The 27,284-nt window shown below is 52.4% G+C and overlaps 1 protein-coding gene across 5 annotated transcripts; it reads right to left on the reverse strand.

Annotated features, from left to right (window-relative positions):
- Nucleotides 1-395: 395 nt before the first annotated feature.
- On the reverse strand, nt 396-19,342 carry SDCBP2 (syndecan binding protein 2). 5 transcript variants are annotated; one of them, XR_014295991.1, is made up of 10 exons: nt 19,285-19,342; nt 10,221-10,293; nt 9,487-9,553; nt 8,764-8,864; nt 4,460-4,618; nt 3,630-3,805; nt 3,379-3,550; nt 2,681-2,942; nt 1,261-1,352; nt 957-1,003 (listed from the first exon to the last, which is right to left on the reverse strand). XR_014295991.1 is itself a non-coding variant. In XM_082643545.1 (9 exons), exons 2-9 carry the CDS (start codon nt 10,272-10,274, stop codon nt 949-951), a joined length of 876 nt encoding a protein of 291 aa, XP_082499671.1. In that variant the 5' UTR covers nt 10,275-10,293; nt 19,285-19,342; the 3' UTR covers nt 396-948. The 5 variants fall into 5 exon arrangements, 2 of the variants coding, with proteins under 2 accessions (XP_082499671.1, XP_082499672.1); XM_082643545.1 differs by lacking the exon at nt 2,681-2,942 and having other exon boundaries at nt 396-1,003; XM_082643546.1 differs by lacking the exon at nt 2,681-2,942 and having other exon boundaries at nt 396-1,003; nt 10,221-10,326; nt 19,285-19,307.
- Nucleotides 19,343-27,284: the final 7,942 nt, after the last annotated feature.

The raw sequence follows: 27,284 nt of genomic DNA on the forward strand, positions 1-27,284 counted from the left end.
CGGGCATCATAACACGCATCCTGGGAAAAGCTGAGCAGACAGAGATCTTTCCTGAGGTTGAGGGAACCAGAGAGCTGCGTGCTGGCTCAGCTCTGCCGTGCTTCTGACTCCCCTCCAGGGGGTCACTTGGCGCACCCCACGCCCTCCCGTCAGACCCGCGGGGCCCTGTAAGTGCACGTGTTCCATCCTCTCCAGCACCCTTGAAGTGGTCCTCACGCCCGTTCTGCACATAAGGAAGCCAGCTGCAGTCGCTGAGCAGGGGGTGCGCGAAAGCGAGGGCCCCCTTCCAGGGCCCCACACCGTCCCCCTCTAGTCATCCATGTCCCAGACCGGCGGCATGTGACGGTGGCAAAGCACAGTCATTGCTCTCAGAGGCAATACATAGCAAAGGCCTTGGTCTCACCACTGCTTAAAAGAAAACCAGCTCTGGCATGTCACGAGACAGAAGATTCTGGAATTTCAGTTACTTACGAGGAAGGGATTTTATGTAAAACCAAATCTTTATTCAAAAGACAGTGACGGGTTATAACTAAATACAGTTTGTGACAAAGAACAAGTAAAGGAAAAAGAAACAGTTCTCCCCCAAAAATGTATTTGTTCTCTCAAACCGTGGAAATGTTTTACTGGTAGAGGCAAAAGTTTGAAAGGGACCCAGCTGCAACTTTAGGAAGTGTTTAGTCGGCCTGCCTACGTGCCCAGCATTTAAATCGGCTCAGAGAATCACTGCCTGTGGGCCCTGCCCCTGCCTTAGCCCAGTTAAGAGGCTGAGGCTCCAAGGAGGCCAGTGTGTATAAATGACAGGCCCATGTGATCCAATGTTGCCCCACCCAGAACACGCCCACCTCGAGAGACAGCCCTGCCCCCAGGCAGAGGCCTCCACAGCCTGTCCCCTGAGGACTTTCCCTTTCCTGCTGAAGGATGAGAGGGCTGAGCTGCTCTCCCGTGGCTTCAGGTGTCAGGAATGGAGTGGTCCATGGTGTGGTGGAGCAGGGCTGGGGACAACCTAGATACAGCAACAAGGACAGTCGCCAACACTGGCAGCACATTCTCCCCCTCCCCGCAAAGCCTGTGCATGCCTTGTAGGCCCTCACTTCCGAGTCTAAGACTTTCAAATCACCAGAAGCCACTGGCTAGCGTGAAGGGAGGCAAGGGCAGGAGAGCAGAGGGCAGGCTGGTCTGGGCTCTGCAAGAGCCTTGAGGAAGCCGGGGTGGACGGGAGGTGGGGAGGTGAAGGGGGAGGCAGGAGGGGACCAGCCTTACTTTCTGACCATCTGCTCATAGATCACAGTGGGGATGATGGCCAGGTTGATGACGTTCCCAGCTGTGGCCAGAATCTCCGTGACTTCTTTGTCCTGGAGAAGGGGTGAGTGAGCGGTCAACCTGGGGGCCAGGGGCAACTCTGAAGGCATCTCTGTGGAGAGGTCAGCACGGCCCCCGCTGAAGGATGCCACTGACATTCTGACGTCAGGGACAGGGCTGCCCCTCAGGTGAGCAAGAACGTGGGCCTCCCACCTGAGGCCCTGTCAGTAAAATGAGCGTGCCCCTCCCACCCTCAGCTCGAGGGCCTGTCTGGGCTTGACACCTAACAGGGCCTCACAAACGTGACTTCGCCCAAAGAGCCCTGGGAATCTCACCAAGCACACATGTATGCCGTTTCCCAGGACCCCGTCACACTCGGGTTCTGGACCCAAAGCACAAAGAGAATAACCGTGCGGTGGGGGGACAGCAGGGGCTCCCCCCCACCCCCTTCACTGGGCGCCTGTCAGCCTGAGCCGAGCCCGTATGGTACTTCTTCCTCTTACATCTTGTCGACTAGTGAAAAGAGAGGCCCGCAGAAGCCATTCAGATCATGGGGAGAACAAGAAACAAAAGGCATCCACACAAAGTGCGCCAAACAGTCCAAAGACAAACGCTATGGCCATTAGAAGAGCCTCTGGCCCTTACTCAGACACCATGATCTTTACTTTACACAGATGTCTAACCCAGGTATGTGTTTTCTTAGCTGTTCCAGGATAAATGGGAGAAGATGTGCGAGGTGGGAGTAGTGATGGCCACGGAGTAGAAATAGACAGACCTTTGAGAAGATAAGTGAGCTCAAGAAGCATAGCTCTCTGGGGCCATTCAGCAAAGGGTCAGGCCCAGTCCTTAGAGCCTTACACCATTGTTTGGTAGGATAACTGATAGGTTCATAGTGAAGCCTTGAGCCATCAGTGAGGACGAGAGAATCTGCAGCAGATGACTGCTCTCCAGAACAGTTAAGATCAAGCAGATGACTGCTCTCCAGAACAGTTAAGATCAAGCAACGGTCATGCTTTGGAAGGAGTGAGTTCCCTGACACCCAGTAGAGCCAGCCACTCAGAACTGGTATTACCGTACTCAGCTTTTTAGCTACAATGGATTCCCTTTGGATTGTCATGCCTGATCCCCAAGGAAGGGGAGAGATGCAGCAGGAGGGACGTCAGACAGACGTTAGGAAGAACTTGCTGATCACAGTGCTCATGAGGCAGCAGAATAAGCCTCCAGGGAAGGTGGGGAGACCGTGAGGCACAGAGAGGACGATGTGCGACAGGGATGGCGATGGTGGTGGCCCTTGTGAAGGGGAGGAGAACTGGCTTAAAAGACGGTGCCACCTGTGGAGTGAGAAGCCACCGCCCAAGCCACCTCTACCCGGGAGCCCTACCTGCGAGCCCCGAAGCCCTGGCTGCAGGAGGGCAGGGACCCTCACTCTAGATCACAGCTGGGATTGAGAAGCACTCTCGGTCCTGGTGGCATCAAGTCGGGATAAACCACTCTCGCTTATCCAGGGACCAGAAGCGGCGTGACTCATCCTCCGCCGGGGTCCATTCCCCAAAAGCACCCATCCCCGAGTCCAGGTCACAGCACTGGGCCTAGACCACTTGCTCCTTCTTGTATTTAAAGATAAAACTCGCCACGCAGATCCCCTTGGGAGGGCAAAAAAAAGAGGTAAGAAATGGACTTCTGAAGAGCAATTTTCTAAAATATTCCTATTACTGAACAAGATCCAGGATACAAACAGAAGTGCCACACAGAGTAAGGAGGTGTCCATGCAGCCAGGAGCCACCTGGGCACCTATGTCCTTACACAGGTCATTAACCCCTACCCCCACACACCCCCCAGCTCCCAGTCACACCTCTGGCCTCCATGTGTAAGTAACAATAGCTTATATTTACTGAGCACTTACTTTGTGCCTGCACTGCGCTCGAAGCTCTGGGTACCTTGTCACTTTGAATCCCTGTAGCAGCCTTAGGATGAGGAACTGAGGCTGGGGTGGGGGCAGCAGCCCACCCGCAGACACGAACCTGCCCACCACCTGGCGTGTCCCAGCCCCCGATGTCCCGGGACAGAGCCGCTGCTTACCTTCAGCCCAACGACGTTCTGCCCGTTCACCTCGCACACGTAGTGGTTGATGAGGAGGCCGTTGCGGGCCGCAGAACTCCCTTTGACCAAAGAGATGATCTTCCCCTTCCTGATGACGAAGCCGACGTGGCCTGTGCTGTCCTTGTGCATGGTGACGGTCCGCTGGAATGGCCTGGCAGGGAGGGACAGTGAGCTGGGCCTGGGGCGTGGCTGGGGGTGGACAGAGAGGCTCCTGGGACCCAACTACTCACCTGTCCCGAATAACCATGACAATCTTCTCAGCTGACGCCTTCTTCACCACCCGGTGGGCTTTGTCTGTGCTCCACCCGACACAGTTGCGCCCGTCAATCTGTCGGATCTGGTCCCCAAAGCGCAGCCCCACCAGGGACGCGGGGGTGTTGGCCTGGACCAGCTGCACAAAGAGCCCCTGGGGGAGGCAGTCCCCACAGTCAGTTCTCCCCGCCCACCATGAGCCCAGGTCCCTCCTCCAAGCTGCTGTTTGCCTCCGGATCCTCGGAGCCTGCAGGGCACTGGGACTGCAGCTCTGTGCAGCACACACAGGCAATCCCATTTTCCTGGAGAGGAAACGCTCCAGGCCACACAGCTAGGAAGCAACGGGGTCAGGAATTCAACCCCAACTGGAGGCTGCACCCCCAACCACTGGACTACAAGGCCTCTCACACTGGCATCCAGGGCCCCCGGCTTCCACAGTCTGCAGACAGCTGCCCAGAAGCCAGATCCCTTTGACTGGGGGGCAAGGATGCAAGGAGCCCACGGAGGGGCAGGTAGAGGACCCCTGGCACAACCCAGAGCCAGCCCTAGGGCCTTGTAGGAGGGGATTGAGAAGAAGAGCCTGGCCTAGGGGTCAGGTGGGCCTCGGCTCCCAGCCCGCGCAGCCCCTTCCTTACTGTGGATGGGGCTCCCCGCGCTGCCTCCTCTCCCGCTGGTGGACGAGGCGGCCAGAACCCCAGAGGCGCGCGGAGGAGGGCGGACAGCTCGGGCTGCGGGCGGGCGCTGTCCAGCACGCGGGCTCGCCCTCCTCCGCGGGGCCCCTCCTCTCCCCCCCGACCCCCAGCCCCACCTTGTCGATGGCCCGCAGCCGCAGCCCCGTCTTGCCGCGCTCGTCCTTGCACAGGTGGATCTCGCGCACCCCGGGCTTCACCTCCCCAGGCAGCACGCCCAAGCTGTTCCCGGACACCAGCGCCACCACCTGGTCCGGTGAGGGTCCCGAGACCGCTGCCTGCGGACATCAGGAGAGCAGGCGGTCAGCCAGCGCCTGGGGCCTCGTGCCACAAGAGTCCCCGGGGTGGGAGCAGGGAGGGGGTAAGGAGAATGGAGTGGACCCTGGGCCGCAGTCCACCCCAGCCCACACACTTTTCCGCATGCGGACGAGAGGGAACATGGCTCAATGATGCCACTAGGGGGCGTCAAAGTCCACACCCCTGAAAAACAGCCAGGAAAGTAGGGCGAGAAGAGAGGACAGGTAAATAGGAAAGGGAAACTGGTGTCAGGAGAAGAGCCCTTTCAAATCCACTTAAAAATAAAAGTTCCACAGAAAATAGTGAACGATGGGGGGAAATGGGCTCAATTTGATCTCTGCCTTGAAAAAAAATAAGGTAAAAGTACCAAAATGAGTGAGTGCTTTCCCCCCTAAGATCTGGAACAAGGACAGGATGTCCACTCGTACCACTACTATTAAATACAGTAATGGAAGAACTAGCCAGAGCAATAAGGCAAGAAAAGGAAATAAAAGGCATATAGATTGGAAAAGAAGACATAAAATGGTCTCTATTTGCAGATGAGATGATACTTCACTAGAAAATTCCAAGGAATCTACAAGTAAACTCCTAGAACTCATAAGTGAGTTCAACAAGGTCACAGGATACAAGACCAACATATACAAAAAAATCATTTGTACTTTTTTTTTTTTTTGCAGTACGCGGGCCTCTCACTGTTGTGGCCTCTCCCGTTGTGGAGCACAGGCTCCGGACGTGCAGGCTCAGCAGCCATGGCTCACGGGCCTAGCCGCTCCGCGGCATGTGGGATCTTCCCGGACCGGGGTACGAACCCATGTCCCCTGCATTGGCAGGCAGACTCTCAACCACTGCGCCACCAGGGAAGCCTCAATTGTACTTCTAAGTACTAACAATGAACATGTAGAAGCTAAAATTAAAAATACAATACCACTTACAATCACTCAAAAAAAAAAAAGAAATACTTAGGTGTAAATCTAATCAGACATATTCAGGAATTGTATGCTGGAAATGAAAAACCACTGATAAAAGATATCAAAGAAGATCTAAATAAATAGAGAGATATTCTGTATTCATGGATTGGGAAAACATAGTAAAGCTGTCAACTGCCCCCAGATTGATATACAGATTTAATGCAATTCCTTTCACAATCTCTACAAGATGTTTTGTAGATACATGCAAGGTTAATCTAAACTTTATATGAAAAGACAAAGGAACTAGAATAGCTAAAACTATTCTGATAAAAAGAATAAAACAGGAGAAATAACTCTACCAAATTTCCAGATTTATTATATAGCTACAGTAATTAAGACAGTGTGGTATTGGGGAGCGACAGACATGGATCATGGAGCAGAAGAGAGAATCCAGAAATAGCCTCACACAAGGAGGGGCAACTGCTTCTTAACAGAGGTGCAAGAGCAATTCATTGGAGAAAGAAGAGTTTTTTCAACAAATGGTGTGGGAGCAATTGAACATCCGTGGGCAAAGTATGAGCACTGACTTCACACCTTATACAAAAAATTAACTCAAATTCAATCATAAATTTAAACATAAAACTATAGCAGTTTTAGAAGAAAGTAAAAGGGACAATCTTTAGGAACCAGGGCTCAGTGAAATTTCTTAGGACACCAAAGCATAATCCACAAAAGAAAAAAATCAATAAATTGGACCTCATCAAAACTAAAAACTTTTTGCTCTGCAAGAAACCCTTTTAATATGATGAAAGGAGAAGCTACACAGTGGGAGAAAATATTTACAAACCAAATACCTGACAAAGGACTCTAGAATAAAGTCTCAAAAGTTGACTTAAAAAAACAATCCATTTAGAAAATGAGCAAAAGATATGAAGGAACATTTTACCGAAAAGAATATACAGCTGGTAAATGAGCACATGAAAAGATGTTCAGCATCACTAGCATTAGGGAAATGCAAATTAAGACAATGATAAAGCATTGCTACACACCTACCATAATGATTAAAATTTAAAATAGTGATAATACCAAATGCTGGCAAGGATGTGAAAAAACTGAAAACACTCATGCATTGCTGGCAGGAAAATAAAATAGTACGGCCATTCTGGAAATAGTTTGGCAGTTTCTTTTTTAAAAAATTAACCATACATGCGGCTTCCCTGGTGGGGCAGTGGTTGAGAGTCCACCTGCCGATGCAGGGGACACGGGTTTGTGCCCCGGTCCGGGAAGATCCCACATGCTGCGGAGCGGCTGGGCCCGTGAGCCATGGCCGCTGAGCCTGCGCGTCCAGAGCCCGTGCTCCGCAACGGGAGAGGCCACAACAGTGAGAGGCCCGCGTACCGCCAAAAAAAAAAAAATTAACCATACATTTATAACACTACCTAGGAATTGCACTCCTGGGCGTTTATCCCAGAGAAACAAAAACTTATATCCGATCTGTACACAAACATCCATAATAGCTTAGTTTATAACAGACAAAAACTGGAAACAACTAAAATGTCCTTCAAGAGGTTAAACAAACTGGGGGTACAGACACACCATGGAACACAACCCAGCGATAAAAAGGAATGAACTGTTGATACAGGCAACAGCCTCGAAGGATCTCCAGGGCATGATGCTGAGTGTAGAGTCCACCTGAAAAAGTCACACACCGTGTGATTCCACTTACATAACCTTCTGAAATGGCAAAGTTATAGGGACAAAAACACGCTAGTGGTTGCCAAGGGGCTGCGGATGGTGAGGGGGAGGCTGGGAACGATTATGAAGGGGCAACACTAGAGATACCTTTGTGGTGATGACATAGTTCTCTATCTTGATTGCGCTGGTGATTGCAGGTGATAAAATGACATTGAACCACAGACACACATTGTACCAATGTAAAATGCCCGGTTTTGACGTTATAGTGTAGCTACATAAAATGGAACCACTGGGAAAACTGAGTGAAGAGTACAAAGGACTTCTCTATCTTCACAACTTCCTATGAATTTATGATTACTTAAAAATAAAAAGTTTAAATGAAAGAAAAATAATTTAAAACTTTTAATTATAAAAATGCATTATCTGTCATTTTTTATCAAAATTTAGGTTGTCCTAATTATTGGACCAAAGAGGGATTAAGTCGATAGATTAAAATTGGACTATCTACAACATGACCTACTTTGCTTCATGTGTGTACTTCCCTACATGACTGTCAAGAGGGTCATTTTGGAGAAACACCCCAGGGTGTCCCCAGTTTTTCTCAGGGTCCCACATGTCCTCATCCTTTCTGATTTTTCCTATGAAATCCTCATTTGTCAGTGTGGCAGTTCTCACCCTCATTTCCATCAATTTCATGAAATCCTGCAGCCTTAGTAAGATTTGCATTTGCACTCTGCAATCGATTTGCACTGGACCAGGGAGGGGCTGGCAGACAAGGACAACTGACAGATGGCCCGCGGGGAGGCTGGAGCTGATTGGGAGAGGGTTTGGGACTGATTCTATAGGTGAATACATTTTCAGGAGTGAATATTTCTCTGTTACGATTTCCTTTGCTCTCTGAAGCCATGGGGAGCAGGAATCAAGCATTACTGTTTAATTTGGGGAGTGGGGCTGGATGACAAGCTCCTCCCCACTGAGCTCTGCCTAACCATGCAGCTGCTGTCAAGTCACAGGCAGCCCTTCATTAGAAGCGCCCAGGCTCAGGCCGGGTTTAATGTCCTCCCTTCTCATCCAGAAGGCTCAGGCCAGCAGGTCAGAGGTCAACAGGCAGTGGCCCTTCAGCCCCAAGGCCCGCGGGAAACCACGAAACCCCACAGCACTTTTTTTTTTTTTTTTTTTTTTTTGCGATACGCGGGCCTCTCACTGCTGTGGCCTCTCCCGTTGCGGAGCACAGGCTCCGGACGCGCAGGCTCAGCAGCCATGGCTCATGGGCCTAGCCGCTCCGTGGCATGTGGGATCTTCCTGGACCGGGGCATGAACCCGAGTCCCCTGCATCGGCAGGCGGACTCTCAACCACTGAGCCACCAGGGAAGCCCCTCACAGCACTTTTAATGAAGGCTGAAAATACAAAGTGCCATCAAAAAACAGAGGCGCAGCAACGCTGGGGAAAGAGGAGATTCAAGTCTGTTTAAATGGTAAGACCAAGAAGGAGGACCCACATCAGGCAAGAGACAAATACCTACACTGGCACCTTCTGGAATCTGAGGCAGGTTCTGCTGGACTTCGTGGCTGGAGAACGAAAGACCCATATAACCTTCCAATTCCGCCAGGTTTGGGTACAAAACTGATGGGAAGGGAAGGAAGGAAGAAGAAAGGTGTTACTCCGGGCCTGAGATTAGCCACACCTGCCTGGCTCCCAGGTGGTCACTCATTTTTATTAAGAAACAGGGCCTGGGGATGCTGTTTACTCCCAAGAATGTAGTATACCCCTGAGATGGCTCTGCACTCCCAGGAACGCTCACTGGCACTGTGGGTCCTCCCCTCAGACGGTCTGCTTTCTCCAGGAGCAGCCTGGGACACCGAGTACCTCGTGTATCACTTTGGTGTTCAATTTAACTGACTTTATTTGGCATCGGCCAGACCCGAGGGCAGCTCTGGGGAACTGCACGGTGAGGAGAAGAGCTGGGCCTGAGTTCAAGTTTGCTACCACAGGGCCTGAATCAAGAGGGCCACGAGCAGCTCCAGGGCCACCACACACATCCTGGTCTCCAGCCTTCCTTGGTGGCCCCAAGTCAGGGCAGTCAGTGCCCTCACAAAGGGCAGCTTTCTCAGTGTCCCCCTCAAAGGGTTCTAGGGAGGGTCAGCCTACATAGTGCCCACAGCTCAGAGGCAGGAAGGAGGCAGGCTCTTGGAAATGTCCAGCAGAGGTCACTCTTAGCCAGGAGAACCGCAGTCCATTCACTCACCTGAAGGCTGGGAGTCTGTTCCCTGTCCCGGCAGGGCGGGCTTCCTGGGTACGGCTCTGGCCTCGGCCTGGGGATGGATGGGGAGTGCCGGTCAGCTGTGGCCATGAGCCCCAGAGCCCTTGAGGCCTGGGGCTCCTTGAGGCTGGGGCTCAGGGCATTAGGTATGCTGGCGGCCTGAGGGGGGGTGTCCATGACCCTTGGAGTAAATGTGGCCTCTGCAGATGTCCACGCTTCTGGAGGCAGGTTCTCCCAGGGGCCCGCGACCCACCAAATGTCACAACTCGTTTACTACCTGAGGCAGCTAAGGCAAATTTCCAGTCAAAAAGCCCCCAATTCTCAAAACCCACTAGGACCTCATGCGGGATGGAAGGAGAAAAGGGCTTCTGGGGGCTGAGTAGGCCAAACGCCACGGCCACGGGGTTTACTCTGGAAGCTTGTCCTAGAGCATGGGTTCTACACGAACCCGGATGGAGGAAGCACTGGGATAGAGCAGGCACCAGACGGGCCGGTCTGCAGCTGCTTGGTCTTCTCCACCTGCTGTAATTCCATTGCCTTGGCCTCTGGACACCTGCTCTGCCCAGCAGGCCCTGCAGTGGGGACCTGCATGCCCTAGGGCCAGTCAGGAACTCCCAGGGGTCCCCAACACTTGACCCAAGACTAGCCTCCCTTAGCTACCGTGACGTAATCCAGAAGACCCCGTCAGGGGACCCCAGGCTGATAGCCTGGCAGTTTACCTGCATGGCTTGGTCCACCTTCAGGTCCTCCAGAGATGGGTACAGGGTGGACATGGCTGCTCTTTGGAACACCCTGCAGGGCACAGAGGGTGAGGAGGGCTGAGGGCTGAGAGGAGGCACGGATGTGTGCCACTCAGCACTCTCGGGACGAGAAAGACGTCACAAAGGTATTATTATCCCCATTTTAGAGATGGGGGAGCTGGGATTTGACCCAAAGTCTGTTTGGTTCCCCAGCCCGTGCTCTCAACCCCGCAAAAATCCCATCCCACCGTGTTCAGCTGACTCTAGGCTTTAGAACCTGAGACCCGGGGTCACCTAGCACATGCTGACCAGGCAAAGCAGGACTGGGGGCCATGTCCTTCCCTGTCCTGTTTCAAAGGTCAGACAGGCTTATGAGGTCTGATCACACAAGACCTAAATCCAGTCCAGCTGGTGGGTAGTGAGCACCTGCTGTATACCCGGCCACCGTTAAGGGTTTGCACAGCATCATCCCACAACTACGCAGGATTCAGCCCACTGTCAAGTGGGCGGGGACTTAAGATTACAACAGAAAGGCAGCAGGCACTTTAGAAGTCCTCTCCAGCCCCCCACACACCTCTCCATCTCTGGGCATTTGAGCTCCTACTGCATACCAGCCATTTCCAGTCTTGCTGGTGACTCTTGATCTTGACCACAGTGAGGTAAGACCAAAGGAAACTCTTAAAAACATGCACACAAACTAGCAGAATTTATACACTCAGCAGAGTATTGCTGCAGAGGGAGAAGGAAATGGGGGGAAGCACGATAAACATTTACTGAACGCCTTCTACCTGCCCAGAGGAGAACCAGTAGGACCTCGGAGCAAGGTACCAAAAGAAATGCAAAGAAATTACCTCACAGAAATGCTTTATTTCCTTCCTAGTTGAAATGTGAGGAAGGAACAGTTTGTCTTTCTGGAATCTTTTCCATTTACACACTAACACATTGTCTCTGTCACATCTCCGGGCCTTTGTTGGGCCAGTCGTCACTAGCTGGTGTCTCTGCCCCGCCCTCCCACCCTGGCTCCTCAGACAATGAGGTCACTGCTGCTCCCAAGGGCCCTGCCCTCAGAAGAGACTCTGGGCCGGCCTCCGGCCCTGGACTCTTCAATCATCCTCAGTCTCTCTTCCCACCTGAACTGCAGTTCCTTGGGGTCAAGGGGTGTCCTATTCACCCCACTGGGCCCACATTCTCTGCACCAGGTCCAGATCCTCTGGGCATCTCCCCTGAGTGACCCACAGGGGCTGAGGTCATCTTCATCCATCACTGTTCCTCGTCCTTCCCCTGTACCTGCTGCCTTGACCCTTGTATCAACCTTAACACTCCCCAACGACCTCCCCCATCCCTCCTAATCTGCCGTCAAATCCCATCTCTCCCACAACCCATCCCTAATCCCCATGCTGTCTGCAGACCTCCACCATCTCCCCGCCCTTCTGCAGGTACCACAACATCTCCAGTGAGTCCTAGCTCCTCTATTGTTGTTCTCCAGCCAACAGGCCCTTTCTGCATGAGCCTGGAATGTCACGCCCTGCTGAAAGCCCCCAGTGGCTCCACGCTCTCAGAATCGAGCCCACGTTCCCTTTACGTTTCCTCCAAAGATTGGAACAGGTGGCTCAAAGGCCAGATGCAAACATTGTAAAGCAGTTATACTCCAATAAAGATGTTTTTAAAAAAAATCTGTTGCCAAGTGCTTTATACATTCAAAGTAGCCCCCAAATGCAGAACTCAAGACGCTTTTTTTTTTTTTTTTTTTTTTCTTTTTGCTGTATGCGGGCCTCTCACTGTTGTGGCCTCTCCCGTTGCGGAGCACAGGCTCCGGATGCGCAGGCCCAGCGGCCATGGCTCACGGGCCCAGCCGCTCCGCGGCATATGGGATCCTCCCAGACCGGGGCACGAACCCGTATCCCCTGCATCGGCAGGCGGACTCTCAACCACTGCGCCACCAGGGAGGCCCAAGACGCTTTTTTAATTAATTAATTAATTAATTAATTTTATTTTTGGCTGTGTTGGGTCTTCATTGCTGCACGCAGGCTTTCTCTAGTTGCGGCGAGTAGGGTCTGCTTTTCATTGTGGTGCGCAGGCTTCTCATTGCGGTGGCTTCTCTTGTTGCGGAGCACGGGCTCTAGGCACGCGGGCACCGTAGTTGTGGCTCAGGGGCTCTAGAGCGCAGGCTCAGTAGTTGTGGCGCACGGGCTTAGTTGCTCCGAGGCCTGTGGGATCTTCCTGGACCAGGGCTCGAACCCATGTCCCCTGCATTGGCAGGCAGATTCCCAACCACTGCTCCAACAGGGAAGTCCAAGACGCTGTTTTTAATAATCTAACTTCACATTGCTCCTGAAAAACAGGACACTCTGGCAACCCTGGACCGCTGCTGAGTGGCTACAGCTGAGTCGCAGCTGACTCCCGGGCGCCCCAGACCCCACCAGCCTCCGCTGTCTCTTACATCAAGACCGCTTTACTCACTGGCACTGAGACCATATAGACATTTGCTTGCACCCCCCTGCCTAATTCTCCTGCTTTCTTTCTTTCCACATGTCCTTTTCCCAACCCCCACCCTCAGCTTCAGCCATAATGAGCTGCTTTCAGATCCTGGAATTAATCGAATTTTCTCATGTCCCCAGGCCTTTGCACATATTATTATTCCCTCTATTTGGAATACCTTTCTACCCCCTCCACTCCCTACCTAGCTAACTCCCAATTATTTTCAAGTCCCAGACCAGAGGGCTCTTCTTTTAGGAAGCTTGCCTTGATTTGTGCTCCCCCCGCCCCCAAACCCCCCTCCTCACCCAACTCATGTTCTTACTCTGTTGATCATTCACTACTCCTGTAGTTGCCTCTTTGTCTACCTATTGGGAGTTCCAGAAGGGCAGGAACTGGACCTTCTAATTTGCTATGGAACTCCTAGCCCCTAGCATGGACACCAACGCAATAATATTTCCAGAAGCAATGCATTCTGCCCGGGCTCCCACTTTTCTCCTTGTAAAGTAAAGCTCTGACATCCTATGGACATGCACCTTCCTAGGATGGAAACAGGGATGAGAGGTCCCAAACAGGTTTTGTTCGCCTCTCACAGCCTTGTTTTTTATTTTCATTTGAATTAGTGCCAACATTTTAAAATCTGGAAATATAAAATTCTTCACTTCTAACTTGTACAGAAAAGAAAAATCACACTATTTGGCAATGCAAGAGCAGGAATCATACACGGCAACAGTCAGCCAGGCCCAAGTCGCAGCCTGCCATAACATGGGGCTGCACGCACCTCCTTGTTTCCCGAAGTGCCCATCCAGCTGACTTACGCTGCCTGCTTGGCTCCTGCAGGCAGGCAGCTGCAGATCTTTGCCTTAGCCTTTGGGGCAGGAATGATCATCTCAAGAGGACAGGGACTGTCCTAGGGGGAGAGACTGGCCCTGACCTCCTTTAAATCAGCTGGGGGAAGAGACCACTTTGTCTGTGGTCTTCCCCACTGTGCACACACTCTGGGAGACTTTTATCTCGGGACAGTCCTCAGGAGGTACCATGTGCCAAAAACATGCCCTGCTACCAGGATCACACATGAACGACAGGTGTGAAAATAAGAGGCACCCCTGCCCTGCTTTTTCAAACACTGAAGCAGCAGAGCCGGTTATAGCTTTAGCAGCTGCCCTCTGGGAGAGCAGAATCAGAGATCTACTTCCTGGAAATCACTCCCAGGCTAAGACCACACAACCCTTCCTCTGTGTCTGGGACCCTTTCACCATTGCCATCTACTCTGGGTCTCAACTAAGGTTTGGGCTCTGGGTGGAATCAAGAGGCAGGTATTCCCCTGCCATTTAGCGGTTCATGATACAGTGGGGAATGGCTCCCTGCCAGCAAGTATGCGTGTCTCATTCAGTCATGCATCTACTCATTGACAACATTTAGGTGTCCACCGCGTGCTAGCAACACTGGATCTGTTTCAGTTATGCTAATCCCTCTGCTTGGCACACCACCCTTCTCTGCGTGGTGCTCTTTCAAGGCTCAGCTCAAAAGTTTCTTCTCTGGTTGGCTTTTTCAGACCATGGGACCCCCTGCTTGTTGGCCGGGTCTTCATGTGTTCCCAAACTGACTTGTACTACCCCTATTGTCAAGTTATTTATCATATTGTATGATTATTATCTGGGTATTTCCTCATACTGGGCCCCAACTCAGAAGGGTGGGGACTGTGTCCTGTTCACCACCCTGTGCCTCCCCACCAAAACAGCACCCAGCACATGGATGCCGGCAAAAATTGGGATTCGACTGAATAAATCAGTGGTTTTCCAAGGAACAGATTGGAAATATATGGGGGCATTTTTGGGTGTCACACGACAAAGCTGTCCTGCACAACTTTCCAATACCCTGCCAAACCTTCATGGAGGCAAAAAACCTGTTTATAACCTGTTTTATATACAAATACAATGAAACTTTCCCTGGTTTTAATATACAATATATTATCCAGAAATGTATACACCAGCTTAACCGAGGAAGTTATTCTTTGTTTTGTTCACCATTGTGGAAAATCACTGTCAATCCTTCCGAGAACAGGTGAGTCACCAGAACGCACCCATGTGTGTCTGCGTTTGTAGCTGTCACAGTGACGGCACGCCTGTATACAAATACATTTAACCTTTGACTCAAGATGCCACATATAGGGACTTCCCTAGTGGTCCAGTGGTAAAGAATCCGCCTTCCAACGCAGGGAAGATTCCATCCCTGGTCGGGGAACTAATACCCCACGCAGCCAAACAAACAAACAAACAAAAAAGATGCCGAATGTAAACTTTGGCAAAATTTAGTTGAATACTATCTATTAAATCCAAACTTTCTCATTTTAAGTTAGGTACAGACGTGACCGGGTGTCATCCAGTCTGAGCTTTTACATAGTGTAGGGCATATTCATTTATTATAAATTACTTTCATTGCTCTCATTTCTCCTTTATAGTACAGAGAGGGCATCACGTTGATTTTTTTTTAACCCGGGGTGGGGGGCACACTGAACCACCACTCAAGACGAACCCGCCCCCTCCCTCAGCCTTAATTTCCCGCTTTTTGATGCAGCCAGGCACAAAACTCCGAGCACTCGGGCACCGGAGAAAGCCCCAACGGTTCCTAGGGCCTGTTCTTCACCCCAGGCCTCAGTTTCCCAATCTGTCCAACGATCTTGGATCAAAGCTCTCCAAACGACTCCCCACCCTGACGCTCCGGGAGCTCCACAGTCCGCTTGAGGCGACGTCTCCTGGTTGCTATGGGTTACGGCGCCTGCGCAGAAACCCCGCCAAGCCGCTAGAACGCGCTGCGGCCGCTAGGGCGCATGCGTGTCACCCACACAGGGCTGCGCGTGGCTACCGGCGTTTCCCAGAGTATCCCGCGATTGCGGGATGGCAAATGGCGGTCTCCGTGCCCCGCGGGTTGCTGGCCGGCTAAACTCACCCGGCCTCTTGCTTTTTCCAGGCGCTCGTGGCTGGCGCGCGCGCGCGCACACACACACACACACACACAAAATCAGGTAAAGCAGCAGAGTAAGAGATGGGAAGTCTCGGTCAGGGTCCGCGTCCGCTCTTTACGCGCCTGGAGTCTACGCGGATCAAATCGCGCTTTAAAGGGGCGAGTGTCCCTTCGCCTCCCCACGCCCCCGACCCCTGGTGCATTAACGGCTTCCCGAAGGGGCGAGGGTGCGGTTGAGCCGCCCCCTGCTGGCTGATAAGATTCCATTATAAGGCAGCTGTGGGAGGGAGGAGGGCAAAGTTGACACGCCTGCGCTGCGGGCTGCCTGTTGCTCATAATGAAGAGGCAGCTCCTTGGATCCCGAGTATGCCCTACCGTTGTGACGTCACCGTCCTTCCCACCGTCCCAGGTTTCTTGCCCGGCCCTGACTTCCAGTCCTAGTGCTGAGCTGCACGTGCCCCGCCCCACTCCACGAAGATTTACTCTGGGATCCCACCCAGGAATGACTGCCTGACCCCCAGGGTAGATAGAGGTCTTGGGCTCGGCCAGGCAGATCACTTTCCACAGCAACAATGGACCCACTGCACATTTTTAGAGATACAGGCAGTTGGGTTTGCGGGGTGCAGGATAAAAGTCTAGGGCAACGGGGAAGGCCTGGAGGAAGGTAGGAGACGCCGAGTGGACCGTGAAGGATGGAGGTTCAGCAGGGTGAGAGTGGAGTATGTTACTCCAGGGATAAGGAGGCCCGGGCCCAAGAGTCCAGATCTTTACTACCTCCTGCAGTTTATTCAAACTGCATTCATTTTTCCCCAGCTTTGCTGCCCCTCTACAGTGACACCACGAAATGCACCTCATGGTCTGAGCCAGAAATCTGGGAGTTGTCCTTAGCTCCTGCTCTCCAGCCATACCCAGCTCTTGCCCTCAGGAGAAAATATGATGGGACTTCAACTTGACATTCCAGTCTCTAGGACGTGACTCCTGGTACCTTCTCCACTGACTCCTGGTGACCTCCTCACTCTTGCACACTCACCCTGCATTTCATTCATTCCAGACTGCTTGCTGATCCTAAAGCTCACCCTGCTAGTTCATGCCTCTGTGCTTTTACAGGTGCTGTTCCCTCTGTCTTGAATGCCATTCACACCTCCCCCCAGCCACCACCACCTTGTTCATCTGGTGAACTCCTCTTCTTTTCCCCCCCCAAATCCCCAAAACCAAACACAGAGTTAGGCAAGCCTCCCTTCTGTAGACCACAGAATCTCATATTCGCGTATTCATCATTCATCCCACTACTGTTTATTAAGCACCCGCTGTGAGCAAGGTCTTCTGCATTTCCTGGGTTGGATTTCCACTGAGCTGTATTTGTTTGCCTGTCTCCCTCTTTGGTCAGGAATGTCACTCATTTCTGAAGCCCCAGTGCTGTGCCCACTGCCTGCTACACAGCAGGCATCCAGTTACTGTTCCTTAAAGAAGTAGAAAAGCAGACCCAAAAGAGAAAGCCCCAAAAAGTCCTTTGAAGAAAAACCCTGGCCTAGAAGGGGAGTAAAAACGGTGCCCTGATGAGGCAGATTGAAAGGCTGGCTCCTGCAGTCTGACAATGGAAGAGTTTGCTCAGTTCGGTGCTGATGACTTCCCGAAATTAACTGGCTCCTCTGAAAAGAAAGGAACCCATCTAACCTATCTCACCCAGAGAAATTTTCCTCTCCCACTGCATTTTCCAGGATTTCCATCCCTGAGCTGATGTACTTTGTAATGTTCTGAGCAATAACAACTCCCACAACAAAGCAGCAATCAGGTCCAGCAGGGCTGGACCGGCAGGATTGAAAAGGGGTCGCCAGCCCCCATCTTTGGACTTCGGAATGAGAACACTCCTTTGGAACACTTTGTTCCAAAGAGCTGAAACTACGGGACGCCCACTTGTTCCTGTGGACAGCTCATCCATCCTTCAGAAGACAGTGTGCGGGAGGGAAGCGTGGGTTAGAGTGTCAGAGGAATAGCTCCTGGAAGGCCAAATTAGCCCAGGGATGTGGTGAGTAGGAAAGGAAGAGGCTGTTGCTAAGCCACCAGCATACACTCCCCTCCCTCTCTCAGGCTGTACTACCTGCTGGAGAAAAGCTGTGGACTTCTTCAAGGAGTGCGGACACTCCTGAACTCAGGCCCAGGAGAGGCAGAGTGGGAGCCGAGGACCTTGGAGGCAGGCAGGATGGGTTCAGACTGCTGCCTCTGACTCAGGAGCCCAAGCACGGACAAGTCCCTTTGGCATGTCATTTATTCCTTTGTAATATGGGTAACAATACTTGTATCACAGAGTTATTGTGGAGATTAATTAAAAGATTCTTAAATAAAAGAGGTATGTACAGAAAGCACTAGTACGTAAGGGGCATGCAATAATTGTTAGCTATTGTTCATTCAGTACATTTACTGGGCACCTAAGTCCCAGTACTGTTCTAAGTACCAGTAATAAGGCAGGGAACAAAAGAAAAACCTGTCCTTGAGTGTCACTTTCTAGCTGGATTAAATAAGCGCTTATGCCATGTTAGGTGGTGGGAAGTGATGGGGAGAAAGATAAAGCAGAGTGGAGGGTAGAGCCTGGAGGTCTGGAAGAGCCTCACTGCCAGGGGGTGGGTGGGGGGGTGACAGGTGGCTTTTGAGTAAAAGCCTAAGTGGGGAGGGAGAAGCATTGAGGCTGAGGACAAGCCACTGCCCTCTGTTTAGGGAACATCTGACCAGTGAGACTGAAGCCAGTTGTTCATAGGGGAAGTAGCAGGAGAGGAGATTGGAGAGGTAGCGAGAGGGACTAGATCCTGTGGGGCCTGTGGGTCATGCTGAGGGCTTGGCATTTACCCTGATGAGATGGGAGCCCCTGGAGAATTGTGAGCAGCAGAGTAACATGGTCTGACTTTCATCTGGAGGATAGACTGGGGGGCACGGGTGGACAGGGAGCCCAGGCGAGAAGTGATGGCGGTGCAGCTGTTAGTAGCTGGGGCCACCGTATGTACAGCAGCCAGCGCAGTGCTGGCCCAGCACACAGCAGCCCCATCTTAAGCACCCTTTTCTGAGGCTTGTTGTGTGGAGGGCATGTTCCAGCCCCTTATATCCATTACCTCATTCAGTTCCCCTGACTGCATGGGAGTCCCCACAGGAGGAAACCAGTGTTCAGGTCAGGCCACTGGCTGAGTTCCCCCAGCAGGTTCTCCTTGCCCGTGGGAGGGAGCTTGTTAATGGAAGCAGCTTCAGGCAGAGAAGTAAGTGACAGAAACTGAGGCCCGCACTCAGTTCCTTGTAGGAGTTGCTCTTTGGCTTTCCAGGGGCCCATTTCAAGGAGCAAAGTGTGGGTCCCATCTCCGTGAGAACTGACCCAGGCAGTGAGGAGGAGCCTGGAGCCCTAGTGATGTCTGGATAAATATCACCCAGCCCTCGAACCTGGCCCAGGGCTGGGCTCGGAAGAGGAAACCCCAGTTCACATTTCACTGCCAGAGAAAAGCACCTTGAGAGAAAAAGGCCTGGAAGTCCCAGAAGGGTCAGGACAGGGAGGGAAGAAGACAGGTGAGAGCAGGTCTCCCTTATCCCTGTCCCCACCTCTAGGGGCCCCTTGCCCCGCTCTTACCTGCAGGCCAGGTGCTGCTGCCCGTCCTCTAGCCACTGCTGACGGAGTCTGGTCCCCTCCCTGGAAGGTGGTGGCCCTTGTCCCAGCTGGGTTCCTGCTCCCTGGTCAGCTGACTCACCCAGGACTAGGATGGGCCCAGGTAAGGACCTGCAGCTGAGTCAGCCTGCCCCTAGGTCACTGGGCTCAGAGGAGGGCTTTGGCCTTAGTCTGGATGTGGAGGTGGGGTTAGGGGCTCACAGCTCCTGTTGAGAGGGCTATGAACCAAGACTTCTTGGCTTTGAGGAAATCGGATTTGGATTGGACAACCAGTCCTGCTGAACTCATTGAGGGCAGTTTGATGGGTCTTAAAAAATGGCCGTACCTGGGCTTCCCTGGTGGCGCAGTGGTTGAGAGTCCGCCTGCCGATGCAGGGGACACGGGCTCGTGCCCCTGTCCGGGAAGATCCCACATGCCGCGGAGCGGCTGGGCCCGTGAGCCATGGCCGCTGAGCCTGCGCGTCCGGAGCCTGTGCTCCGCGGTGGGAGGGGCCACAACAGTGAGAGGCCCGCGTACCGCAACAACAACAACAAAAAAAATGGCCGTACCTTGTGACCCGGCGTTTCCTCTTCTAGGAATTTGTTACAAGAAAATACACAAGTAGGCAGTGAGGTCTCAGGGCCCATCACCGTGTTTCTTATAACAGAGAAATCTAGAAATCCCCAAATGCCCATCGCTAGGGTCAGTTAAATAAGGCAGCATCTGTGGAAGATCACAAAGCTATCAACGTCATTTAAGGAAGAAGCCATGAGGAAATGTTCCGGCAAGATATTGAAAAATCAATATTGTGATAACCATCTTGTGTTTTGTCTTCATTTTTTGAAAAGTGAGTATGCACTGAAAACAGTCTGGGAGGGCATATCCTAAAACGCTGGAAATCCGGATGGTGGGGTTGTGGGTGGGGTTTTGGTTTGTACTTTTGTGTCTGTTTCAAGGTGGTGGGGGTTTGTTTTGTTTTCTTTTGAAGTTAGTTTTTGCTTTGAATGTTTATGATTTTTGTAATCGGGGGGATCAAATTAAGGTTAATTGTTTTGGTTTTTTGGGGTTTTTTTTTTTTTGCGGTACGCGGGCCTCTCCCTGTTGCGGCCTCTCCCGTTGCGGAGCACAGGTTCCGGACGCGCAGGCTCAGCGGCCGTGGCTCACGGGCCCAGCCGCTCCGCGGCATGTGGGATTTTCCAGGACCGGGGCACGAACCCGTGTGCCCTGCATCGGCAGGCGAACTCTCAACCACTGCGCCACCAGGGAAGCCCAGGTTAATTGTTTTAAAAAGGAATTTAGATGCATTGTCTCCAGGAAGGAGAACTAGGGGGCTGTGTGCTGAGGTGGGAGGGGATTTTTGAATAGCGCACTTTTTGGTGCCTTTTAATTTTTGAAAAAATTTTCTTTTGACTATCCCCCCAAATGATCATATAAAATTAAACAGAAAAGGGGGAGGAATTTAGTTGAGGTCCTGGTGGGTCTGGTGGTATAGAGATGCCTGTCACACCTGGTGCCTGGGGAGGGCCGCACCCCCTGTGCTGGGTGGTCCCGGGAGGAATGACGCAGGGCAGCCGCCCAGGGTGGGGTGAGCATCGGGGCTGCTCGGCAGGCCAGGCGGGCCCACGTCACAGTCCCCGGGACGATCCTGGGCAGAGGGGCACTAGCCTTGGGCGTCAGATCCCGACCGGGGCCCAGCTGGTGTTCAGCCCATGCAGGAGACACTGCCAGCCTCAGGGGCTTACAGCCAAGAGGCCCACGCTGGAGACAACAGCAAGAAACAGGAACAATAGCAAGAAAGGCAGTGGCCAATGATGGAGCCCTCATGGCCTGCCCCAGGTGCTTCACAGTCATTATGTCAGCGGCTCCTGCCATCCCTGTGAAGCAGGTGAGAGGCAAAGTCCCTCTCTCAAGTAACACCGCTGCAGAGTGCCTCCAAGGTTCTGTTTTCTCTTCTGTGAGACAAATGCACTTGCAGCTGAGGTGTGGACACACCCAAGGGCTGAGCCATATGGTCCTGAAGCATGTAGTAAACCATGAGTGATGGACCCACCTTAGGTCAGGTCTCCAAAGACCAAAGAAAAGTAGAAAATAGAGACCCTAACTGAACCAAGTGACACCCCCTTCCCCCATACATACCTCAGTTCACTCAGCCGAGGTCTAAAAGGGGCCTTTTCCAGAAGGGTATGGAACTTGCCCGCGGTCACACAGCACATTGGCACAGATCTGGGACTAGAACCCACATCCCCTCACCTCCACCTACGTGCAGGGGCACTCACTCCATGCCCTGGTGTTACAGCCACCTCCACCTCTGACTTCTCCCCTGTTCCAGCCAACAAGAAGTACTTTTTTTTTGCGGTACACGGGCCTCTCATTCTTGAGGCCTCTCCCCTTGTGGAGCACAGGCTCCGGATGCGCAGGCTCAGCGGCCATGGCTCACGGGCCCAGCCGCTCCGCGGCATGTGGGATCCTCCCGGACCGGGGCACGAACCCGTGTCCCCTGCATCGGCAGGCGGACCCTCAACCACTGCGCCACCAGGGAAGCCCCAAGAAGTACTTTCTGTTGGCATGCCCTTGCTCAAAGTCTTCAGTGGCTTCCTACTAAAGGGGGAAGGAGGGAGGGTGAGGATCAGGACTAAATTCCCGGGCCTGACATTGACACTCACGGTCCAGCCCCAACATTACCATTTCAGCCTTGTTCCCCCAGTGCTTCTACCCCAGCCAAGCCACAATCCTCTCCACTCCCACCTCACACTTCCATACCTTTGCCTGTGCTGCTGCTTCTCCTGGAATGCCTTCCCCCGCCCCCATTCCACCTAGCCAAATCCACTGAGCTCGTCTTCCGGGAAGTCTCCCTGTCACCCCCATCCACGTGGCCTGTCCCGCCTCTGAGCGCTGGATCAGACTGTGCTGTTCCGTTCCGTTCTTTCATAGTAATCATCTTGTATTGTTCATCTGTCTTAGGCTACAAATTAGACCCTAAGTTCCTTGAGGGTATGGCCTAGTTATTAGATCTACAGTGGCTATTTTCAAAATGAAAACTGGAACCTGTGCTCTGACCAGGATATGTTTCTGCTTTGTTATACATTTGTATGAACAGTCTTCAAAAGTCTAAACCATGGGTATCCAATATGGACCATATACTTGGAAACTCTCTAACAGCACCCTTCACAGATCTGAGTAATCAGCCACTTCACCCCTTCCTGCTGAGCCCAGAGGCGGCTCAGAATTCTCTCACAGTAATGTTGCAGGTAGCTAGTGCCACCTGGATTTGGCCTGTGAGATGAAACCTCTGTGCCATCTGGAATGGGCACTCCCTGAGGGCAGGGACTTGTCTGTGGGGTTCTTAACCATAGGGCCTAGCATCATGCCTGGCACATAGCAGGCTCTCAGTAAGTATCTACTGAGTGAATGAATGCCCCTCCTAGAAAAGTCAATCACAGTTATAAATGTAATGGCTAACATTTAAAATATGGGTTGAAGGACTTCCCTGGTGGCACAATGGTTAAGAATCTGCCTGCTGACGCAGGAGACACGGGTTTGAGCCCTGCCCTGGGAAGATCCTACATGCCGCGGAACAGCTAAGCCCGTGTGCCACAACTACTGAGCCCGTGCTCTAGAGCCCGTGAGCCATGACTACTGAGTCTGCATGCTGCAACTTCTGAAGCCTGTGCGCCTAGAGCCCGTGCTCTGCAAGCCCCCGCTTGCCGCAACTAGAGAAAGCCCGCGCACAGCAACGAAGACCCAACACAGCCAATAAATTAATAAATAAATAAACTTAAAAAAAATAAAATAAAAATAAATAAATAAAATATGGGTTGGGCTGGGGCATCAGATCTGTGTCCCAGATCTGTGACATTGCACAAGTTATTAAACCTCTCTGAGCTTCGGTTTCCACATGTACAAATGGAGTATTGGTACCTGCTTTACAGGCTTGTCCTGTGGATTAAATGAATCATGCGCAGTGCCTAGGACATAGCTGGCACTCAATAAATGTAAGTTTCCAACTTCCTCTTGGAGTGAGTCCAGCTACAAGTTACAGAAACAAAAGTCATCAGTTCAAGTGAAAACGGGGGTGCTTTTTGGGGAAGAAGGGGGAACGGCTGCTGGGCAGAGAGAAGCACCAGCTATGCACCTCCACCCTCTGCATGGAATCGGCATATGGTGTAGAAAACCCAAGTTACATGGTAACTGAATGACAGCAGGAAGTGCTCTGTCTGCATGCTGGGCACTCTGCTGGGCATGGGGTAGAACCCGGTCTCACACTGTTCCCAGCAGCCCCCAGATTCAGAGAGTGGAGCACCTTGCCCAAGGTCACACAGCCTGAGTGTGTGAACAGGCCTTGGCTGTGAACTGAATGGAGCCACTGGGGCTCCGGGAGCCTTTCCCATCCCCACGCAGCTGAGTTATGGATTTCCCAGGTGGTGGCCAAGGGCCCTGGTGACTCAGAGGCCTGGCGGGGGGCAGACCCCCTCACACTTCACCCCACTTAGTCCTGCCCAGGACCCCAGCCCCTTGCTTGGAAGCACAGGCACCTGCCAGAGACCACAACCTATAATACCCTTACAGTACCCCAAAGTGATATCCTAAAGGGGCCACAGCATATTGTATGGCTGTGGAATCCCAGCCTGCCTGGGCTTAATTCCCTACACTTAGGCTATGTGACCTTGGGCAGGTCACTTTGCCTCTCTGGGCCTCAGTTTCCTCACCTGTGAGATGGGGAGAATGATTTCACTTTGTATGTATTAGCACAGACAAAGTACTGTGGGGCTCATGGGAAGAGCCAGCTAAATTTGAACTATTATAATATGCACATTATTGGATTTTTGCATTATCCAGGTGAGAAAAATGTATCCACTACTGTTCTAAATGTGATCAAAGATCAAACAAACAGAAATTACTTGGATCCTTTCTGGAACATAAATCCAGGTTGGATCCTCCCTGAGACGGTCACTGTAGAAGCTTCCAGCAAGAGGGAAGCTAAGGTCCTCAGAGGCCCCACTGCTGTGGTGGCCCAGCTATCTGCGCCCTCCCCTCCTCTGTTCTTGCCCTTGGATCCTGTATTTCTCCAAGTGTACTGACCCCAGCCACCTGCAACAAACACCTCTGGGCAGGGAACACTTGCTAAAAATACAGATCCCAGGGGCACAGCCAGGCTTGCTGCATCCGGCTCTGCATTTGACTTACCTTTCCAGGTGACTGAGATGTGAACTATAACGTGAGAACGGATGTCTTGCTCCTTCCTGACCCAGTTTCTTCTCAGATCCAATGCCTACAGTGAGCTAAGCATGAGGCAAGGGGCTTTCCATCCCTTACCTCCTTTAAACCCCTAAAACATACAAAAAATGACCATTGGGGTGTTGTGACAGATAAAGAAACTGAGGCTCAGAGAGGTATGCTGTGGGCCCATGATCACATGTGGTAAGCCGTGGAACTGGGATTTGAACCCAGAATCTGTCCGCTTTCCCCTTGCAAATGCTGCTCTCCCATAAATGTGGCTGTGACTGAGTACCCTCATTAGTCTGGGCCGGGGTCTAACTGTAATTTGCTGGTGAAAGCTGGTTGCTACAGCCAAGCTTCTTGGCCAGAGGCACAGGAGGAGCATCTAAATATACACGGGCAACTTGGGGTAGGGAAAGTGTCAGCATTTGGGCCTGAGGAGGGGAGTCAGCTGGGGTTTGTGATCACCCATCAACAGAAACCGGCTGTGGGTTACTTAAGCAGGAAGGGAACTTAAGGTTCCCTTAAAGGTTACTGGGGAGCCCATAACCTCTGAGAGACTCAGTGAGCCCAACCTGGGGGTCCCATGGCCAGATCACCCCTCAGCCCCCCACCATGAGGCACTGACATGGCAGCCTGTCCCGCTGACACCCAGACCTTGGCCAGTTCCTGCAGAACCTCTGTCCCTGGTGACTCCAGACACTGGATGTAGGCACTGCCAAAGTGGGTCTGTGTGCCCCTGCCTCTGTGGCCATGGATTCCCTCAAAGCTCTGTGCTGGGGGGTGTGAGTGGGGGAGTCTAGGTCCTGTGCTCAGCCCTTATACAAAGCGTGCTGGTAAATTGAGGCAGCTCTGTCGGAAGTGTCATTAGGTGGGGCATTCACCAGACATGGGAAGGTGGCTTGCAAACAGGGCATCCAGTAAGAATGCAGATGTCCAACTGAGACCAGGAACGGGTGGTCAAAGACCCACCAGTTGCTGAGGGCTGCCATGAACCAGGCACTGTGCCAAGGGGTTCACATCTGTTAGCTTCAATCTTTAGCTACAGAAATAATGCCCAGTTTACAGATGAGAAAGCTCAGGTCCAGGATCATAAGATGCATGAGTGACAGGTCATGCTATTGAGGCTGGGTCCATCAGACACCTGAGCCAGGGCTGGGGACCACCAGGACATACGTCATTGCTTTCTGCTTCCTGTGACTGGGACCAGCCCCCCACCCCTCCAGACTGCACACCTGCCTTTCACCTGCCTCCTGCGTGCCTCCTAGCTCAGCAGGCTGACCCCTCAGCATCCCTGGGAGGGAGGCAGGGTGAGTACTATTATCCCATTTTATAGATAAGGAACCTAAGTTGGGGGAAGGGATTTGTCTAGACCAGGAAGCAGTCATTGTAGGTCTGGGGTCTCCCCACACCGGCCTTCTCTCACTTACTCTCTGCCCCATTTCCTGGGGAGGGCCAGCTGCTCTTCTGAAGGCGGCTTGGAGAGCCAGCTGGGAACACCCCTCCCCCCTACCTTTGCCTGGCAGAGAGCCAGCTTCTGGGGGAGGCTGTGGGGTGGGAGTACGGAGGCCCTGGTGCAACTTGGGCCGGAGAAGGAAGGTGAAGAGAGCCCTAGAATGTACGTTCAAAGCCCTGCTTCTCCAGTTGTTTGAGTTGCTCTGCCAAAGAATTGCCCTCCTCCAGGGCTGGAGAAATGTCCCCAGTGCCTTCAGCCCACCCAGAGATATCTCTTCCAGCCCCTTCTGTGACATACTTGATACAGTAGGGCTTTGCTAGCTGGGTACAAAGCCACATGGGAATTGTGGCCCATCTTCCGGGACAGTCAATTTTTATAGGAGATTTTATGACGCCTTCATTAGATATTGACACGTCTTCCCAGTCTTCACAATTTTCACGCTCACCGTCTACCGCCTGCACCACCCAAGACAGCTGCTGGGGCTGCAGCCTCGACAGCTCTGTTTCCAGTAGCAGGAAGGAGGAGGCGGAAGGACCTCCAGCCGAGTCAGCCCCCGTAGGAAGCCCACCAAGAAGTCCACGTGGACTTCAACTTACTTAGGCGGCAAGAATCTAATCACGCGGCCACGCAGTGGCATGCGAGGCGGGGCATGTTGCCAGATAATATTGGGGCTCTGTTACAAAGGACAACGGAAGCATGGGTACTGGGTAGGCAACAAGCAACCTCAATCACTCATGTCAAGATGTGCTAAGACCCAACAAAGGGCCAACTCAGCATCACCTGGTCCCTGCTGGGCCGAGACACCATAGGTATCCAGCCTTGGCTTTTGGCATCACACATGCTGAGCCAGACCTCTATCAGGCCGTGCACCCCAGGAGGCCATACTCCTCTGCCTTAAACACCCCAGGGCCAGGGGCCCAGCAGCTAAAGACCCCTACAGCCCAGAGCCCACTATAATTATTCAGACCAGTCTAGCCCAAACTGTTCACCCTGCCCTGTCTTGTCTTTCCCATGGAAACCCCAATAAAGGCTGTGGCCTAAGCATTCTCCCCTGCCCCTCCTGAGCACCCTGGGTTTTTCCACATGTGGCACGCGTGCCTCCTATCTCTAGGACCTGTGCGTAGAAGAACCTTTGTTTTCCTGAGCCTCTCCTCTGTCTCCTCTGTGGCCGCAGCTGATGGGCCATCTCATAAAAGAATACGTCTCCAGAGACAGAAGTCCTCCACGCCATTTCTCAGCTCCATCTTGGTTTTCCTTTCCAGAGATCTGTACTAGTCAAAGTAGGCGAGGTCGTACTGCAATAATAACAAAT

The sequence above is a fragment of the Mesoplodon mirus genome, assembly GCF_964341445.2.
Source record: "Mesoplodon mirus genome assembly, chromosome: 15".
Taxonomy (NCBI): domain Eukaryota; kingdom Metazoa; phylum Chordata; class Mammalia; order Artiodactyla; family Ziphiidae; genus Mesoplodon; species Mesoplodon mirus.

Bases quoted from the DNA above. Each gene is read 5' to 3' on its own strand.
- SDCBP2 (XM_082643545.1), bottom strand. From the start codon at position 10,274: ATGTCCACCCTGTACCCATCTCTGGAGGACCTGAAGGTGGACCAAGCC. The intron at 3,551-3,629 runs GTGAGTAGTTGG...CCTCCCTGCCAG, and splicing joins GTCATGGTTATTCGGGACAG to GCCATTCCAGCGGACCGTCA. The intron at 1,353-3,378 runs GTAAGCAGCGGC...CCCCTTCTCCAG, and splicing joins AGAACGTCGTTGGGCTGAAG to GACAAAGAAGTCACGGAGAT.